Source organism: Salvelinus fontinalis, chromosome 12 (assembly GCF_029448725.1).
Source record: "Salvelinus fontinalis isolate EN_2023a chromosome 12, ASM2944872v1, whole genome shotgun sequence".
NCBI classification, from domain to species: domain Eukaryota; kingdom Metazoa; phylum Chordata; class Actinopteri; order Salmoniformes; family Salmonidae; genus Salvelinus; species Salvelinus fontinalis.
Genome location: NC_074676.1, coordinates 2200866 through 2221534, shown reverse-complemented (window position 1 = coordinate 2221534; position 20669 = coordinate 2200866). Strand labels below are relative to the sequence as shown.

General features: G+C 43.2%; 1 protein-coding gene across 1 annotated transcript in view; it reads right to left on the bottom strand.

The window, feature by feature from the left end:
- caprin1b (cell cycle associated protein 1b) overlaps positions 1–19301 on the bottom strand; it is a 39183-nt gene extending 19882 nt beyond the window's left edge. The window contains exons 1-6 of the mRNA XM_055939365.1: positions 19105–19301; positions 13331–13504; positions 11451–11513; positions 9897–9983; positions 9312–9559; positions 6449–6531 (exon numbers count right to left, since the gene is read on the bottom strand). Coding sequence (XP_055795340.1) covers positions 6449–6531; positions 9312–9559; positions 9897–9983; positions 11451–11513; positions 13331–13504 — 655 coding nt within the window. The 5' untranslated portion in view covers positions 19105–19301. The remainder of the gene's footprint in view (positions 1–6448; positions 6532–9311; positions 9560–9896; positions 9984–11450; positions 11514–13330; positions 13505–19104) is intronic.
- Between the last annotated feature and the right edge of the window lie 1368 nt (positions 19302–20669).

Genomic DNA, 20669 nt, shown 5'->3' with positions numbered 1-20669 from the left:
GAGAATGGGGATCAGCAATAGCCTATGAGAGCTCACCAGAGAAGCCAAAGATGACATTGTATCACATCACCCAGAATGTGTACACTCTTGAGCAGGAGCGATGACTAGGCTACTACTAGTTTGTACTTGCCTTTAACCAAAGCCAGGGTCAAATCTTTACAGTTCTGAAGTTCAAAAGCAAATGTTATTTCATCCAAAATGTATTGACTAGATATTTCAACACTGTATGACAGCCTGGTCCCAGATCTACCAACATAGACAGGGCTCTAACTCCACAATGAAATAGGGTGCAGGCCAGGCAGCAGGCTGTTAGCCAACCTGCCAGCTTAGTGGAGTCTGCCACTAGCATAGTCAGTGTAGTCAGCTCAGCCATCCCCATTGAGACTGTGTCTGTGCCTCGACCTAGGTTGGGCAAAACTAAACATGGCGGTGTTCGCCTTAGCAATCTCATTAGGATAAAGACCTCCTCCATTCCTGCCATTATTGAAAGAGATCGTGATACCTCACATCTCAAAATAGGGCTACTTAATGTTAGATCCCTCACTTCAAAGGCAGTTATAGTCAATGAACTAATCACTGATCACAATCTTGATGTGATTGGCCTGACTGAAACATGGCTTAAGCCTGATGAATTTACTGTGTTAAATGAGGCCTCACCTCCTGGTTACACTAGTGACCATATCCCCCGTGCATCCCGCAAAGGCGGAGGTGTTGCTAACATTTACGATAGCAAATTTCAATTTACAAAAAAGAAAATGACGTTTTCGTCTTTTGAGCTTCTAGTCATGAAATCTATGCAGCCTACTCAATCACTTTTTATAGCTACTGTTTACAGGCCTCCTGGGCCATATACAGCGTTCCTCTCTGAGTTCCTAATCGGACCTTGTAGTCATAGCAGATAATATTCAAATTTTTGGTGATTTTAATATTCATATGGAAAAGTCGACAGACCCAGTCCAAAAGGCTTTCGGAGCCATCATCGACTCAGTGGGTTTTGTCCAACATGTCTCTGGACCTACTCACTGCCACAGTCATACTCTGGACCTAGTTTTGTCCCATGGAATAAATGTTGTAGATCTTAATGTTTTTCCTCATAATCCTGGACTATCGGACCACCATTTTATTACGTTTGGAATCGCAACAAATAATCTGCTCAGACCCCAACCAAGGAGCATCAAAAGTCGTGCTATAAATTCTCAGACAACACAAAAATTCCTAGATGCCCTTCCAGACTCCTTCTGCCTACCCAAGGACGTCAGAGGACAAAAATCAGTTAACCACCTAACTGAGGAACTCAATTTAACCTTGCGCAATACCCTAGATGCAGTTGCACCCCTAAAAACGAAAAACATTTGTCATAAGAAACTAGCTCCCTGGTATACAGAAAATACCCGAGCTCTGAAGCAAGCTTCCAGAAAATTGGAACGGAAATGGCGCCACACCAAACTGGAAGTCTTCCGACTAGCTTGGAAAGACAGTACCGTGCAGTATCGAAGAGCCCTCACTGCTGCTCGATCATCCTGCTTTTCCAACTTAATTGAGGAAAATAAGAACAATCCAAATTTATTTTTGATACTGTTGCAAAGCTAACTAAAAAGCAGCATTCCCCAAGAGAGGATGGCTTTCACTTCAGCAGTAATAAATTCATGAACTTCTTTGAGGAAAAGATCATGATCATTAGAAAGCAAATTACGGACTCCTCTTTAAATCTGCGTATTCCTCCAGGGCTTAGCTGTCCTGGATCTGCACAGCTCTGCCAGGGCCTGGGATCGGGAGAGACACTTAAGTGTTTTAGTACTATATCTCTTGACACAATGATGAAAATAATCATGGCCTCTAAACCTTCAAGCTGCATACTGGATCCTATTCCTACTAAACTACTGAAAGAGCTGCTTCCTGTGCTTGGCCCTCCTATGTTGAACATAATAAACGGCTCTCTATCCACCGGATGTGTACCAAACTCACTAAAAGTGGCAGTAATAAAGCCTCTCTTGAAAAAGCCAAACCTTGACCCGGAAAATATAAAAAACTATCGGCCTATATAGAATCTTCCATTCCTCTCAAAATTTTTAGAAAAAGCTGTTGCGCAGCAACTCACTGCCTTCCCGAAGACAAACAATGTATACGAAATGCTTCAGTCTGGTTTTAGACCCCATCATAGCACTGAGACTGCACTTGTGAAGGTGGTAAATTACCTTTTAATGGCGTCAGACCGAGGCTCTGCATCTGTCCTCGTGCTACTAGACCTTAGTGCTGCCTTTGACACCATCGATCACCACATTCTTTTGGAGAGACTGGAAACCCAAATTGGTCTACACGGACAAGTTCTGGCCTGGTTTAGATCTTATCTGTCGGAAAGATATCAGTTTGTCTCTGTGAATGGTTTGTCCTCTGACAAATCAACTGTACATTTCGGTGTTCCTCAAGGTTCCGTTTTAGGACCACTATTGTTTTCACTATATATTTTACCTCTTGGGGATGTTATTCGAAAACATAATGTTAACTTTCACTGCTATGCGGATGACACACAGCTGTACATTTCAATGAAACATGGTGAAGCCCCAAAATTGCCCTCGCTAGAAGCCTGTGTTTCAGACATAAGGAAGTGGATGGCTGAAAACGTTCTACTTTTAAACTCGGACAAAACAGAGATGCTTGTTCTAGGTCCCAAGAAACAAAGAGATCTTCTGTTAAATCTGACAATTCATCTTGATGGTTGTAAAGTCGTCTCAAATAAAACTGTGAAGGACCTCGGCGTTACTCTTGACCCTGATCTCTCTTTTGACGAACATATCAAGACTGTTTCAAGGACAGCTTTTTTCCATCTACGTAACATTGCAAAAATCAGACATTTTCTGTCCAAAAATGATGCAGAAAAATTAATCCATGCATTTGTTACTTCTAGGCTAGACTACTGCAATGCTCTACTTTCCGGCTACCCGGATAAAGCACTAAATAAACTTCAGTTAGTGCTAAATACGGCTGCTAGAATCCTGACTAGAACCAAGAAATTTGATCATATTACTCCAGTGCTAGCTTCCCTACACTGGCTTCCTGTTAAGGCAAGGGCTGATTTCAAGGTTTTACTGTTAACCTATAAAGCGTTACATGGGCTTGCTCCTACCTATCTTTCCGAGTTGGTCCTGCCGTACATACCTACACGTACGCTACGGTCACAAGACGCAGGCCTCCTAATTGTCCCTAGAATTTCTAAGCAAACAGCTGGAGGCAGGGCTTTCTCCTATAGATCTCCATTTTTATGGAATGGTCTGCCTACCCATGTGAGAGACGCAGACTCGGTCTCAACCTTTAAGTCTTTACTGAAGACTTATCTCTTCAGTAGGTCATATGATTGAGTGTAGTCTGGCCCAGGAGTGTGAAGGTGAACGGAAAGGCTCTGGAGCAACGAACCGCCCTTGCTGTCTCTGCCTGGCCGGTTCCCCTCCACTGGGATTCTCTACCTCTAACCCTATTACAGGGGCTGAGTCACTGGCTTACTGGTGCACTTTCATGCCGTCCCTAAGAGGGGTGCGTCACTTGAGTGGGTTGAGTTACTGACGTGATCTTCCTGTCTGGGTTGGCGCCCCCCCTTGGTTTGTGCTGTGGTGGAGATATTTGTGGGCTATACTCGGCTTTGTCTCAGGATTGTAAGTTGGTGGCTGAAGATTTCCCTCTAGTGGTGCGGGGGCTGTGCTTTGGCAAAGTGGGTGGGGTTATATCCTTCCTGTTTGGCCCTGTCCGGGGGTATCATCAGATGGGGCCACAGTGTCTCCTGACCCCTCCTGTCTCAGCCTCCAGTATTTATGCTGCAGTAGTTTGTGTCGGGGGGCTAGGGCCAGTTGGTTATATCTGGAGTACTTCTCCTGTCTTATCCAGTGTCCTGTGTGAATTTAAGTATGCTCTCTCTAATTCTCTCCTTCTCTCTTTCTTTCTCTCGGAAGAACTGAGCCCTAGGACCATACGTCAGGACTACCGGGCATGATGACTCCTTGCTGTCCCCAGTCCACCTGGCCTTGCTGCTGTCCCAGTTTCAACTGTTCTGCATGCGGTTATGGAACCCCTACCTGTCCCAGACCTGCTGTTTTCAACTCTTAATTATCGGCTATGAAAAGCCAACTGACATTTATTCCTGATTATTATTTGACCATGCTTGTCATTTATGAACATTTTGAACATCTTGGCCATGTTCTGTTATAATCTCCACCCGGCACAGCCAGAAGAGGACTGGCCACCCCTCATAGCCTGGTTCCTCTCTAGGTTTCTTCCTAGGTTTTGGCCTTTCCAGGGAGTTTTTCCTAGCCACCGTGCTTCTACACCTGCATTGCTTGCTGTTTGGGGTTTTAGGCTGGGTTTCTGTACAGCACTTCGAGATATTAGCTGATGGCTATATAAAATAAACTCGATTGATTGATGACAAGCGTGAATGTCTTATTCACGTAGTGTGACCCCCCCCCCCCCCCGTCTGTGCCACATCATTTAGTGTGCATACCACTACGCCGGCAAGTCAAAAAACGCCAGAAAGGACAGTTGTTTCATGTAAGAGGCTCAGCAATGTTGGATTTTGAAAGTCCTGTAGTGTACAGATGGCATTACATGACAGCACAAATAGATCTGAGAGCAGGCTATGGCCAAACTGGAAGACAAATATATATATATTTTTAAACACTACTTGACAACCAACATACAGTATTTAAAATAACACATTTTTACAAATAAAGGAAAAATGACTGCTTTTCAGGAGCTTCCAACAACACAGATAGAATGAATTGCCCAGGGGCCTGTCCAGGAGGATGTAACGTTACAGAACATTCAGATATAAATGTATCGTGAAGAACAGATATACAGTACCAGTCAAAAGTTTGGACACACCTACTCATTCAAGGGTTTTTCTTAAATTTGTACAATTTTTTACAGTGTAGAATAGTGAAGACATCAAAACTATGAAATAACATATGAAATCATGTAGTAACCAAAAAAAGTGTTACATCAAAATACATTGTAGATTCTTGAAAGTAGCCACCCTTTGCCTTGACAGCTTTACACTCTTGGCATTCTCAACCAGCTTCACCTGGAATGTTTTTCAAACAGTCTTGACGGAGTTCCCACATATGCTGAGCACTTGTTGGCTGCTTTTCCTTCAATCTGCGGTCCAACACATCTCAATTGGGTTGAGGTTGGGTGATTGGGGAGGCCAGGTAAACTGATGCAGCACTCCATCACTCTGCTTCTTGGTCAAATAGCCCTTACACAGCCTGGAGGTGTGTTGGGTCATTGTCCTGTTGAAAAACAAATGATAGTGGGACTAAGCGCAAACCAGATGGGATGGTGTATCACTGCAGAATGCTGTGGTAGCCATGCTGGTTAAGTGTGCCTTGAATTCTAAATATATCACAGACAGTGCCACCAGCAAAGCACCACCACACCGCCTCCATGCTTCACGGTGGGAGCCACATGCAGAGATCATTCGTTCACCTACTCTGCGTCTCACAAAGACACGGCGGTTGGAACCAAAAATCTCAAACTTGGTCTACGTCCATTGCTCAGGTTTCTTGGCCCAAGCAAGTCTCTTCTTATTGGTGTCCTTTAGTAGTGGTTTCTTTGCTGCAATTCAACCATGAAGGCCTGATTCACAGTCTCCTCTGAACAGTTGATGTTGAGATGTGCCTGTTACTTGAACTCTGAAGCATTTATGTGGGATGCAATCTGAGGTGCCGTTAAATTAATTTATCCCCTGCAGCAGAGGTAACTCTGGGTCTTCCTTTCCTGTAGCGGTCTTCATGAGAGCAAGTTGCGACTGCACTTGAAGAAAGTTACAAAGTTCTTCACATTTTCCAGATTGACTGACCTTCATGTCTTAAAGTAATGATGGACTGTCATTTCTCTTTGCTTATTTGAGCTGTTCTTGCCATAATATGGACTTGGTCTTTTACCAAATAGGGCTATCTTCTGAATACCATCCCTACCTTGTCACAACACAACTGATTGGCTCAAAAGCTTTAAGGAAAGAAATTCCACAAATTTTAAAAAGGTACACCTGTTAATTTAACTGCATTCCAGGTGACTACCTCTTGAAGCTGGTTGAGAGAATACCAAGAGTGTGCACAGCTGTCATCAAGGCAAAGGGTGGCTACTTTGAAGAATCTAAAATATATTTTGATTTGTTTAACCCTTTTTTGGTTACTACATGATTCCATATGTGTTATTTCAGAGTTGTGATGTCTTCACTATTATTCTACAATGTAGAAAATAGTAAAAAGAGAAAAAAAACCTGGAATGAGTAGGTGTCTCCAAATTTTTGACTGGTACTGTACTGTATAATTGTCTGTGAGACTAGAGATTGGGGACCGTGTCAGCTCTATTCGTTCCATTTCTATCGGTTTCTTGAATGTTCAGAACGTTTCAGACCACTGAGCAGTGAATTCACCTAGTTGTAGTTGGTCAAACTTACATGTTGTTCCTGCTACAGCCTTGTCCTTCCCTTCCAACAGATCCATGAGGTGTTGAGAAGCCTCTTCGTACTGGTCAGACAACCTGCAACAGGAGATGTACAGTTTTAACTTGGGAAAGAAAGATACCTGTACACTTGAATGCTCCTGCAGTTTTATTGAGTGCAATATTTAGACCCAGCAGTCTTCGTCACGCTCGAGTTATAACTCCCACCTCAAGCTCTCTTCTCCATCAAGTCAACGCGAAACCCCAACTTGAACAACTTGAACATCATGTTTATGCATGTATTTGACAAATGGTGTCATGTTCAAGTTCTCACCTGAGACCAAGTACGGCTGTGGCGGTCATGAAATTTTGAGGCCGGTGATTGTCAAGCGAATAACTGCCGGTCTAACGGTAAATGACCGTTAATTAACATAAACACATTTATCATCTCCTGACTTCCACACATAGCCTACAAGCCACCGATGACAACCTTTGGAACATCTACAAGGCTAATAAGTCCATGTAATGTAGCCTACACCGTCACAATAAATCCATCATTTATTTTAGACAGGTCAAAAGAAACATGTAGTCTATTTCAGAAGAACAGAATAGCATACTCCTGATCTGGTTATGCCATATGGCTGTGGGCAACACTAGTTCATTTAGCAGAGTGCGCACATGCGGCTATTCTGTGTTGAGCGGCTAACAAAGAAACAGGTCCTCCTACAGTATATGCTTCATTTAGAGTTATTTTTTAGTTATTTTACCGTTATTTTACCAGGTAAGTTGACTGAGAACACGATCTCATTTGCAGCAACGACCTGGGGAATAGTTACAGGGGAGAGGAGGGGGATGAATGAGCCAATTGTAAACTTACGTAAATTTACGTAACATTAGTTGTGATACAAACCTTGGGCTATATGTTTTGATTTGTAATACATTCTAAGGCTCCACGATGCAACAACAAAAAAGTTGCATGAAAAAGGCATGACAAGCACTTAATAATGCCTCAAATTTCCCAGCGGCATTCCATTTGTGTGGCCGTAATCCCCCCTAAAAAATCCATGCCTTTTGCGGCCAGTGTGCCCTTGTGTTGAATATAATAATTATAATTCCATTCTCCCGGCTGTGCTCCCAGAAGCACCTCTCACTCACATGGCTCTCTAAGATATCTCAATTCTTATTAGCCAATGCCCGTCACATGATCGGGTACTTCTCACAGGCTAGTGCAGTGGGCAGTTGGAGGTGCTCTCCATGGACTTCACAGTGTCCCAAAACTTTTTGGAATTAGTGCTACAGGATGCACATTTCTGTTTGAAAAAGCTAGCCTTTGCTTTCCTAACTGACTGTGTGTATTGGTTCCTGACTTCCCTGAAAAGTTGCATATATCGCAGGGGCTATTCGATGCTAATGCAGTACACCACAGGATGTTTTTGTGCTGGTCAAGGGCAGTCAGGTCTGGAGTGAACCAGGGGCTATATCTGTTCTTAGTTCAACATTTCTTGAACGTGGCATGTTTATTTAAGATGGTGAGGAAATTACTTTCAAAGAACAACCAGGCATCCTCTACTGACGGGATGAGGTCAATATCCTTCCAGGATACCCGGGCCAGGTCGATTAGAAAGGACTGCTCACAGAAGTGTTTCAGGGAGCGTTTGACAGTGATGAGGGGTGGTCGTTTGACCACGGACCTATTACGCATGCAGGCAATGAGGCAGTGATCGCTTAGATCTTGGTTGAAGACAGCAGAGGTGTATTTGGGGGGCAAAGTTGGTCAGGATGATATCTATGAGGGTGCCCATGTTTACGGATTTCAGGTTGTACCTGGTAGGTTCCTTGATAATTTGTGTGAGATTGAGGGCATCTAGCTTAGATTGTAGGACGGCCGAGGTGTTAAGCATATTCCAGTTTAGACGAACTCTTAAGATAGATGGGGGGAACCCCCCCCCCCCAAAAAATAAATAAAATAAAATAAAAAAATAAAATAAAAAAAGATAGATGGGGGAAATCAATTCACATATGGTGTCCAGGGCACAGCTGGGGGCTGAGGGGGGTCTATAACAAGCGGCAACAGTGAGATACATATTTCTGGAAAGGTGGATTTTTGAAAGTAGAAACTCAGACTGTTTGGGCACAGACCTGGATAGTAAGACAGAACTCTGCAGGCTCTTTCTGCAGTAGATTGCAACTCCGCCCCCTTTGGCAGTTCTATCTTGACAGAAAATGTTGTAGTTGAGGATAAGAATAAGGCTGTAACATAACAAAATGTGAAAAAGTCAAGGGGTCTGAATACTTTCTGAACGCACTGTACATAGCGAATGGAGGACGCTTTTCCCATGGTTCATTTTCATGCCAGCCAGGTAGGCTATACTCTTGTTTAACTGTGATTAATATTAGGAAAGTTGAGAAATAAATATAGTAGGCCTAGCCTAAAGAAAGCTGATGGGTTTCTCCTCTTTTTAATAGAGGCCATCAACTATTTTCTCATGCAATTTTATAGCCTATAGAAATGTTGCGCATGTTTGATTAGATTTTTAATTACATTTGCACTGATGTCAGAGTGATTAGAGGGACAATAGAGTGCTGAGTACCAGGCAGTTAGCAAGTTTGGTAGGCTAGTAATGACCATCAGCAGCATCAGAGCTTGGAGACGCCTAATTAGTGAGTAAACGGTCATGTGGAATTTGACTACCGTCATGTCTCGTGACTGCCCGTGTGGCGGTAATACCATCACCATAACAGCTCTAACACCAAGGCACATTTTCATGAGACAGGCTAAAAACCAATGTTTTATACCCCTCCTGAACATATTCTATTGATTGTTCATCACTTACAGTATTACATAGTCTGAACAATGTGTGTGCATGCGTTTTACTAACCTGGTGTTTTGGTCTCGTTCTGGCCCCACCAGTTTGTAAAGCTCATCCAGGGTGGTGAGCTCTGAGTCTGTGAGGAGTGAGGGTGTGCCTCCCCCGGTGGTCCCCTGTCTCAGCTCCTGCCTTACACTGTCCTCTCCCAGCCTGTCCAGGAGGAACTGTAGCTCCAGCACAGTCTTCAGTCTCTTCTGCTCAGCCTCCTCTCTCTGGAGCTGCTCCCGCCGCACTGCCTTCTTCACTGCCTTCTGGATCTACAGAGACGAGACCAGGGAGTCGGAATCAAACACTGCAGGGAACTCTCGGTTGCGTTTCATGCCAGGTCACCAGGAAGCCGTTTCCTCCCATCCGCCTTTCACCCACAGTCACAGATGTGATAGGACTAGATATGTGAAAGCAATATGGGAGAAACTAGGTGGAGCTATACTGCTTACACCTAGTTGTTTCACATCCATGAAGGAGGAGAAAGCATCCTCCCGGAACGAAATGCAACCCGGGCGACGGCCACTTTAATGCAAACAGGGATGACACCAGAGAGGGGTGTCAGTCACATTCCTACAGACAAGGACACATTGCATTAGATACTCTTACGTCTTGCCCCAGTGCGAGGAAGCTCTTCTGAAGCTCTCTGGCAAACTCCAGATTATTAGTCACTTCCTGATACTTGGTCAGGGCATCCTGCAGAGATAACAGAGCAAGAGGAAACTGGTTTACATGGGAGTCATTTAGCAGACTCTTATCCAGAGCGACTAACAGTTAGTGCATTCATCTTAAGATATCTAGGTGGGACAACCACATATCAGTCATAGTAAGTACATTTTTCATCAATAGTAGCTAGCAGCAAAGTCAGAGCTAGTAAAGGGGCAAACAAGTGTTAGTTCACAAAAGCTTTTTTGGGGGGGTGGAGGGAGAGTATGAGGGGGGGGGGTTGTGGGATTATATTAGATACACGTTGAAGAAGTACACTACCGTTCAAAAGTTTGGCTTAGAAATTCCCTTGTTTTTGAAAGAAAAGCACATTTATTGTCCATGAAATACAGAGTAGACATTGTTAACGTTGTAAATGACTATTGTTGCGGGATACGCCAGATTTTTTTTGGGAATATCTACATAGGCGTACAGAGGCCCATTATCAGCAACCATCCCTCCTGTGTTCCAATGACACGTTGTGTTAGCTAATCCAAGTTTATCATTTTAAAAGGCTAATTGATCATTAGAAAACACTTTTGCAATTACGTTAGCACAGCTGAAAACTGTTGTCCTGATTAAAGAAGCAATAAAACTGGCCTTTTTTAGACAAGTTGAGTATTTGGAGCATCAGCATTTGTGGGTTCGATTACAGGCTCAAAATGTCAAGAAACAAAGACCTTTCTTCTGAAAATTGCCAGTCTATTCTTGTTCTGAGAAATTAAGGCTATTCCATGCGAGAAATTGCCAAGAAACTGAAGATCTCACACAACGCTGTGTAGTACTCCCTTCACAGAACAGTGCAAACTGGCTCTAACCAGAATAGAACGAGGAGTGGGAGGCCCCAGTGCACAACTGAGCAAGAGGACAAGTACATTAAAGTGTCTAGTTTGAGAAACAGGAACCTCACAAGTCCTCAACTGGCAGCCTCGAAATAGTACCCGCAAAACACCAGTCTTAACGTCAACAGTGAAGAGGCGACTCCGGGATGCTGGCCTTCTAGGTTGCTGAGAATGGGCCTCTGAACGCCTATGTATATATTCCATAAAAAGAAAAAGAATTCAGGCGTTTCCAGCTACAATAGTCATTTACAACATTAACAATGTCTACACTGTATTTCTGATCAATTTGATGTTATTTTAAAATGGACAATTTTTTTTTGCTTTTCTTTCAAAAACAAGGACATTCCTAAGCGACCCCAAACTTTTGAACGGTAGTGTAGGTTTCAGACGTTTCCGGAAGACGGGCAGGGATTGGGTAACACAAAAAGCCTAACGTATAATGATCAAAGTCTTTAAAATCCATTGCATCCTCCTTTCTGCTCCCTTAAAGTAATCACTGAACTGACGACATAGGGCTAACTGATGAGAGCAATGTAATGGAAAGCTTGCTTCTGCAACCCAATAATGACAGAACAGACCATATAGGACTCATATACAGTGTACGTTGTTGACCCACCAGCTGGTCCTGGTTGAGACGCTCCCCTTTATTTTTCTTGGCTTGATAATCGTCCAGCTTGCCCTGTGAGACAGAGGTCAGGATTAACACGCATTCATCAGAGGTGAAAATGATCCAAATAGAGGTTGATAGCATAATAACAAGTAACAGATTCTCCATAGTAAAATCGCTCATGTGGTGATCCAGAGTGAAGCAGATGCCGTCACATGACCAGTGAGATTTTTGTCATTGAAAATGTATGTTTATGTCCAAAATACAGAAAAACCGGCAACAGATATTCTACGGTAACCTTGTGCCTAGGCTAAAATGACTAATTATATAGGAACTCTCTACACTAACAAATATGACAGAGGATTACTGCAAGTACTGACCACATATCAATGTGGTTGTTGATACCTCTGAGCAATGGCAATACATCTCAACACACACAAGTGTGCCTGACTGCTAAAGCTGCAATGTGTCACTTTTTGGGCAACCCAAACATAGAAATCTCACATAGAAATCTCTCCATCTCATTGAAAGCAAGTCTAAGAAGCGGTAGATCTGTTCTGTATACTTCCTTTTTAAAAGTCTTTTACTTTCGGTTTTGCACACCCGTCTCAAACAGCTGAAAATGCTATATTTTTTAATTGGCACGGTTTAGGTTGCACAATGATTCTCTACGCTATAATTGCTTGTTTTGTCACACAAACTGAAAGTAGGCGAACTGTTAGAATATTAGCAACCAAGAAATGGCTGTGCGATTACTGCAAAGTGGAACTAATGAGAAAGGCAGTTCCTTCAGAGAAGCTTTGGCAAACATCACAAGTGTGTGACACTCTAGTCAGGGCTTGGCAGTATGAGTAAACAGTAAACACCATAGACTTATACGGTGAACACTCGCTAGCTTAAATAAGGACTTGCATCTTGCAAAGTGACAGGTGTGTGCACCTTTCCAAATCATGTCCAATCAATTGAATTTATCACAGGCTAACTCCAATCAAGCCGTAGCGCCATCTCAAGGATGATCAATGGAAACAGGATGCACCTGAGACCAATTTGCAAAGGGTCTGAATACTATATGTAAATAAGGAATCTGAAAAAAAAAATGTAGATACATTTGCAAACATTTCTAAAAAGCTGTTTTCGCTTTGTCTTTATTGTGTGTAGATTGATGAGGGAAAAAAATACATTTTAGAATAAGGCTGTAGCGTAACAAAATGTGGAAAACAGTTAGGGGTATGTATACTTTTCGAATGCACTGTATGTTTGTATGGGTCTACACACCCATCCAAATAAGGCATTGTATTAATTGACCATCTGCCTAATGTGCTTTCTAGCTAATTTTGAGGAAGATGAGCTGATGGTGCAACTAAGCAGTGAAAGCAAAAGCAAGATGCAGTGTCCGCAGTTCTGGTTGACTTGACAGCAGTGTGTCCATTTTAGAGCCATTTCCTCCTCCAAGTATCCTCTCCTCTTTCCACCTCCATACTAAGTCTGAAAAAATTGCATTGATTGATCTTCTACGTCTGAGAGGAGACAGATCTGTCATTATCATGACCGGCACAATGACGTTGGCACTGAAACAGTGCAGCACTAGCACACACTATTGATCAATTAAATAGAGTACAATATATCTTCAAATTGTAATTTTTTGGGCGGTCTGTTCTGCCCTTTTAACTTCCGAGCTCCCCAACACAAGAGGTGATAAAAGCAACAGGGTTCGTCGCAGCACCCCTGAAGTAGGTTAGATGCATTGCTCAAAGGCACAATGGCAGTAAGAGGCAGCTGAGATTGAGGTATCAATAGAAGCAAATTAACTATTACGCCAATACCCCCAGGAGTCACTTTCACGCCACACATTTGTGAAGGTTTCAATCCCAAAAAATAAAAGGAGGCACCTTTTTCTTCTCCATGTTGCGGACCTTCTTATCGATGACGCCAAGGACCTGCTTCATGGCCTCCGTCTGGGCCCCAGAGGACTGCCCTCCACCCAGGGTGATCTGTCCAGGAGTGGATCCCACGTCCGGGCTGGCCGACTGCACTGTCCTGTTGCCGTTCATCGCTGCGGGCATCTGAATGAAAAGAGAGACGAATATCATAAAGTTAGTTATGGAGCTAACGACAAGGAACAATTTCTGGCTATATCACCAAGGGGCAGTTTCCTGGATACGCAATGGGGCTTGCTTTTTGGTCCAGGACGTCGCCCCCAAGTGCATCATCTCGTCTAACTAAATAATTGCTGGTGTAGCTAGCCAACTTTCAATTGTGGTTGAGCGAAAGGAAGCCCATCTGTGTGACATAAACGGTAACATGACTGGTGACGCAACGCACTTCCACGTTCTCTCCGTACTGCTGTACAGTTTGTTGCTACTCAGCTACCTGACAAACTTCTTAGCCTTTTACTCTGAACTATTTAAATCAAACGTTGTATTTAACAAGTCGACCAAGGTCTTAGTTTTGTCCGTGCGCTACCTTTTTGTATTACATCTTCTCACCCCTGACACTGTATCTGGACATAGCTCTGCAAGACCTACCTCCACCTGAAAAAAAGAAAGCTAAGTAACATAATGAACTCTTAATATACAGGAGAACTATCGTCTTATGGTGAGAATAGCCGAGTTGCAGGCTCAGCTTCAGACGCAATCGTTAGGCAAGGGCAATTTGAGTGTAGGAAAGGATGACACAGCGTCTGTGCCACCAGTGAATACAGGTAGTAGTCTTAATCCCCCTGCACAGTCCTCGCAGCCAAACTATTTTCTCATGGCTTCTGGAAAGAAAGGCTTTTGGCATGCTCAACTGGTTTCGCTCATTCAGCCGACAGAAACGTTCCAACCGGTTTTCCCGACTAAGCATTAGCTCTGACAAATTGAAAACCCTAGTCATTGGCGACTCCATTACCCGCAATATTAGACTTAAAAAGAATCCTCCAGCAATCCATTGTTTACCAGGGGGAAGGGCTACTGACGTAAAAGCTAATCTGAAGATGGTGCTGGCTGAGGCTAAAACTGTTGAGTGTAGATACTATATTAGGGATATTGTTATCCACGTCAGCACCAACGATGATGGGAAAATAGTCAGAAGTCCCCAAGCGCAATAACTTCAGCGTGTAACTTAGCTAGAAATATGTGTTGGCATCGAGTAATTGTCTCTGGCCACCTCCCAGTTAGGGGGAGTGATGAGCTCTACAGCAGACTCGCACAACTCAATCACTGGTTGAAAACTGTTTTCTACCCCTCCCAAAAGATTGCATTTGTAGGTAACTGGCCCTCTTTCTGGGACTCCCCCACAAACAGGACCAAGCCTGGCCTGTTGAGGAGTGGAGGGGTGCTCTCATCTTATGAACATAGACCGGGCTCTAACTCCTCTAGCTCCACAATGACATAGGGTGCAGGCAGCAGGATGTTAGCCAGCCTGCCTGGTTAGTGGAGTCTGCCAATAGCATAGTCAGTGTAGTCCGCTAGCTTTCCCATCGAGACCGTATCTGTGCCTCAATCTTGGTCTGGCAAATCTAAACATGGTAGTGTTCGCCTTAGCAATATCACTAAAATAAATACCTACTCTATTTCTGTCATTATTGAAATCTCAAAATAGGACTACTTAAATGTTAGATCCCTCATCGTAGTCAATTAACTAAATAACCAATCATAAACTCGATGTGATCGGCCTGACTGAAACATGGCTCAAGCCTGATTAAATTACTGTGTTAAATGAGGCTTCTCCTCCTGGTTACACTAGTGAACATATCCCCCGCGCATCCCGCAAAGGCCAACATTTTTGTTTTTTGAGCTTCTAGTCATGAATACTATGCAGCCTAATCAATCACTTTTTATAGCTACTGTTTACAGGCCTCCTGGGCCGTATACAGCGTTCCTCACTGAGTTCCTTGTAGTCCTTGTAGTTCCTGAGTTCCTACTTCGTACCTTGTAGTCATGGCAGATAACATTCCCATTTTTGGCTTTCGGAGCTTGGTGGGTTTTGTCAAATACATCCCTGAACCTATGAAAAGCCACAGTCATACCCTGTATCTAGTTTTGACCCGTAGAATAAATATTGTGGATCTAAATGTTTTTCTTTATAATCCTGGACTAAATCGTACCACCATCTTATTACCTTTGCAATCTCAACAAATAAACTGCTCAGACCCCAACTAAGGATTATCAAAAGACACCCTATAAATTTTCCGGCAACCCAAAGAGTCCTAGATGCCCGTCCAGACTCCCTGCACCTACCCAAGGATGTCGGAGTACAAAAAACAGTCAACCACCTGAGGATATTAATTTAACCTTGAAGAAATTAGCTCCCCGGTACACAGAAAATAACCGAGCCCTGAAGCAAGCTTCCAGAAAATTGGAATGGAAATGGCGTTCAACCATACTGGAAGTCTTCCGACTAGCTTGGAAAGACAGTACCGTGCAATATCGAAGAGCCCTCACTGCTGCTCAATCAGCCTACTTTTCCAACCTAAATGAGAATAAAAACTGTCCAAAATGTATTTTTAATACTGTCGCAAAGCTAACTAAAAAGCAGCCTTCTCCAAGAGAGGATGGCCTTTTTAAATCCTGTATTTCTCGACACATTCACGAAAATAGTCATGGCCTCTAAAACTTGCAGCTGCCTACTGGACCCTATTCCAACTAAACTACTGAAAGAGCTACTTCCTGTTCTTGGCCCTACTATGTTGAACATAAATAAAACGTCTCCATATCCTCCGGATGTGTACTAAAATTGGCAGTAATAAAACCTCGCCTGAAAAGCCAACCTTGACCTAGAACATTAAAAAATAAAAAAAACTTTTGACATCTCTCGAAAATCCCATTCCTCTCAAACATTTTAGAAAAAGCCATTAGGCAGCAACTCAATGCCTTCCTGAAGACAAATAATATATACGAAATGCAGCAGTCTGGTTTTAGACCACATCATAGTACTGAGACGGCACTCGTGCAGGTGGTAAATGACCATTGAATGGCGTCAGACCGAGGCCCTGCATCTATCCTCGTGCTCCTTGACCTTAGCGTTGCTTTGACAACATCAAGCACCACATTCTTTTGGAGAGATAGGAAACCCTAATTGGTCTACATGGACAAGTTCTTGCCTGGTTTAGATGTGATCTTCCGGAAAGACATCGGTTTGTCTTTGTGGAGGGTTTGTCCACTGACAAATCAAATGGTAAGTTCGGTATTCCTCAAGGTCCCATTTTAGGACCACTATTGTTTTCCCTACATATTCTAACTCTTGGTGATGTCATTCAGCAACACAATGTCAACTTCCACTGCTATGCGGATGACACACAGCTGTACATTTCAATGAAACATGGTAAAGCCCCAAAATTGCCCTCGCTGGAAGCCTGTGTTTCAGACATAAGGAAGTGGATGGCGTAAATGTTTTTACTTTTAAACTCAGACAAAACAAAGATGCTTCTTTTAGATCCCAAGAAACAACGAGATCTGCTGTTTGATCTGACACTTAATCTTGAAGGTTGCACAGTCATCTCAAATAAACCTTGACCTCAGCGTTACTCTGGACACTGATTTCTCTTGACGAAAATATCAAGAATAGCTTTTTTTCATCTTTGTAACATTGCAAAAATTAGACACCGTTTGTCCAAATATGATGCAGAAAAGCTAATCCATGATTTTGTCACTTCTAGATTAGACAGCTGAAATGCTCTACTCTCAAGCTACACGGATAAAGCACTAAATAAACTTCAATTAGTGCTAAATCTTGACTAGAACGTCGGTACACTGGCTTCCATTTAACAGCATTAGCATTACATGGACTTGCTCCTACCTCTCTCCGAGTTGGTCCTGCCGTACATACCTACATGTACGCTACGATCACAAGACGTAGTCCTCCTTATTGTCAATAGAATTTCTAAGCAAACAGCTGGAGGCAGGGCTTTCCTATAGAGCAGAATATTTTTTATGTAATGTACTGCCTATCCATGCGAGAGATGCACATTCGATCTCGACTTTCAATTCTTTACTGAAGACTCATCTCTTCAGTAGGTCCTATGACTGCGTGTAGCCTGGCCCAGGGGTGCAAAGGTGAACAGCAAGGCACTGTAGTGATGAACCGCCCTTGCCGTCTCTGCCTGGCAGGCTCCCCTCTCACCACGGATTCTCTGCCTCTGACGGAGTCACTGGCTTACTAGTGCTCTTCCATGCCGTGCCAGGTTTTTTTCCGCTATAATCAACTTGAGTGGGTTGAGTCACTGACGTGATCTTCCTGTTCGGTCTTGCACCCCCTCTGGCTTTTTCAGTGGAGATCTTTGTGGGCTATACTCAGCTTTGTCTAAGGGTAATAAGTTGGTGATCTGTTGATATCGAACTAGTGGTGTGGGAGCTTTGCTTTGTTAAAGTGAGTGAGATTATATCCTGCCTGGTTGGCCCTGTCCGGGGGTATCGTCAGCCAGGGCCACAGTGTGAACTTAAGTATGCTCCCTCTAATTCTCCCTTCTCTCAGGACCTGAGCCCTAGGACCATGCATCAGGACTACCTGGCCTGATGACTCCTGGCTGACCCCAGTCCACCTGGTCATGTTGCTGCTCCAGTTTCAACTGTTCTGTCTGCAGCTATAGAACCCGGACCAGTTCACAGGACGTGCTACCTTGTCCAGGACATGCTGTTTCCGACCCTCTCTCGCACCTGCTGTCTGCACATCTGAATGTTCAGCTATGAAAACCAACTGACATTTGCTCCCGAGGCACTGACCTGCTGCACCCTCTACAACTATTGATTATTATTTGACCCTGCTGGTGATCTATGAACGTTTAAAAATCTTGAAGAACTATCTGGCCTTAATGGCAATATAGTCTTATCTCCACCCGACACAGCCAGAAGAGCACTGGCCACCACTCAAAGCCTGGTTCCTCTCTAGGTTCCTGCCATTCTAGGGAGTTTTTCCAAGCCACCATGCTTCTACATCTGCATTGCTTGCTGTTTGGTATTTTTAGGCTGAGTTTTTGTATAAACACTTTATGACATCTGCTGATGTAAAACGGGCTTTATAAATACATTTTATTTGATTTAATATGGTGCACATTTTATCTAGCCTTTGAGCACAAGGAGCAACGTGGTGGAATATTAGTCTGAGGGCCTACGAAGGTACCAAGTGAAGTGCGCAATGTTTTGTGTCAGGCTCGGTTGTTAGCTAGCTAGGGTGGCTGGCTAGCTTCATCAACACACCATGAATAATCGAACCGAGTTAGTTACATGGTCCACACTTGATTCAACAGATAGTGTTGCCAGCCGCGCCCGCCGAACTATTTAAATAGCTCAATTTGCTAACCAGGTTCAAAAACACAAGTTAACTTAGTTAAGTTAACTAACGTTAAGTAACAGGCAGCTGGATCTTACCGAGATGCCAGATAACGTTAATTTGCCTATCATCGCATAAAGCCTGCAACGTTACCTGCCGGTAGTTAGCAGATTTTCAACCAGGCAGCACACCGCGGATGCAGATGGCCCCGATAGTTAACTAACATTTGCTAAATCAAAAGACCTAATAGGATAAATTATTTAGATTATTCAATGTAGATATAGCTAGCTGCCAGAGACGGTAACTCTGCCACTGGCCAATGATAACCCACTCAGCTAGCTAAAGTTAGCTTAGCATAGTTGTGCCTCCTTGTCTAGCTAATGTGTTCATTTAGCTAGCTATACAATTTGCATACCTTTATGCTCTATGTATCCACAAGAAAGCTTGTTCACCAGAGAAATTGAATATCCAAGGTGTTTTTATCGTGTTGCTATATTTTCTCTTTCAATACCGTGGGATCCGCCCAGCCGGCCTCACCGACAACTGAGACGGTTTGATCAAATATTTTTAGAACTAACCCAAGATAGACCAGAGCCTGTCGTTTCCAATGGAGCAAATTAATCAAACTGGGCAGAACAAGCAAGGAGGTGGGAAGAGCCCAGCACGGGCTAGTGAGATCCTATTGGTGTGTTCTATCATTTATTTGCATATTTCCGTTAGGGAACGCCTACTTTGTGACGTGTGCGTGTGCAGTAACTCAATTTGCCCTTGCACTCCTTCTAAACAGCGCAATTTTTAGAAACTTTTGCAAAGGGTAAAGTCTATAAAACGCAGTCCACTCTGTTTATTACAGATTTTAGTTTTGTAAAAAATAAACTGTGTGCAGATCAAATGTTTCATCGATGAGAAAATTAGCAGAATGTCGTTCAAAATCCATCTCGCTCCATCTTCTCCGACTGCCGGCCGCTGGGATTCCTCTCATCACCGTATTTGGTAGTGAGTGGAAACGCCACCGGACGCTTCACTTTCATACATCCGGTAAAGTATCTGGCTCATTATAGTTTGATTGGTGAAGGAACTCTTTATAAAGAAGGTCCTTTTTCGGCTGTCCAAAATATGCCAGATTGAACAAACCAAACAAACACACACGGGATGAAAATCAATTTTGATTCGCCTTTTCTAAGAGTTCATGGTAAAATACAAACTGTAGACTCGTATGTTGATGAAATATTAACATTTACAAAACAGATTGTATATTTATTGGACGGGCATATATACGCATAGCCAATCTTTGAAAAATGACTTGTATTGATTTGTTCAAGGCGTGGGCGTTGTAGATTTCTTGATCTCTTGCACTGATTTTGTGTTTACTCAATGCATTGATTTAGGTTCAAATTTGGTCAGATTGAACAGGAGGGCAGTGATGAGGAGCTCTATCAATGTATTTACTGTACATCAGCAGGGGGCAGTAAAGTGTCATGTAAATTAACGGTACTGTATGCATAATTATTAGGTTTATTTGACTACCAGATTTTTATTTGAACCTTTATTTAATTAGGTAAGTTAGTTAAGAAGAGATTCTAGTTTACAATGATGGCCTACACCGGCTGAACCCTCCACTAACCCAGACGATGCTGGGCCAATTGTGTGCCGCCCTATGTGACTCCCGATCACGGCCTGTTGTGATACAGCCCAGAATCGAACCCGGGTCTGTAGTGACGCCTCTAGCACTGTGATGCAGTGCCTTAGGCCGCTTTGCCACTCTGTCCCATAAATAGATAGATTGGTGGCCAGGCACTCAACATCAATTCTTTACCAGTTGACATAGATAGCCAGCCTATTTACTTGTCCACCTGACAAGGAATCAAATGAGGGATGATAATATATAGGCCTACTACTAGGGCTTGCCTACTTTTCTAATAATCCACCAGATATGAAATGTTACATTTGTTCATATTTGGCTATTCCTTTGATTATCAG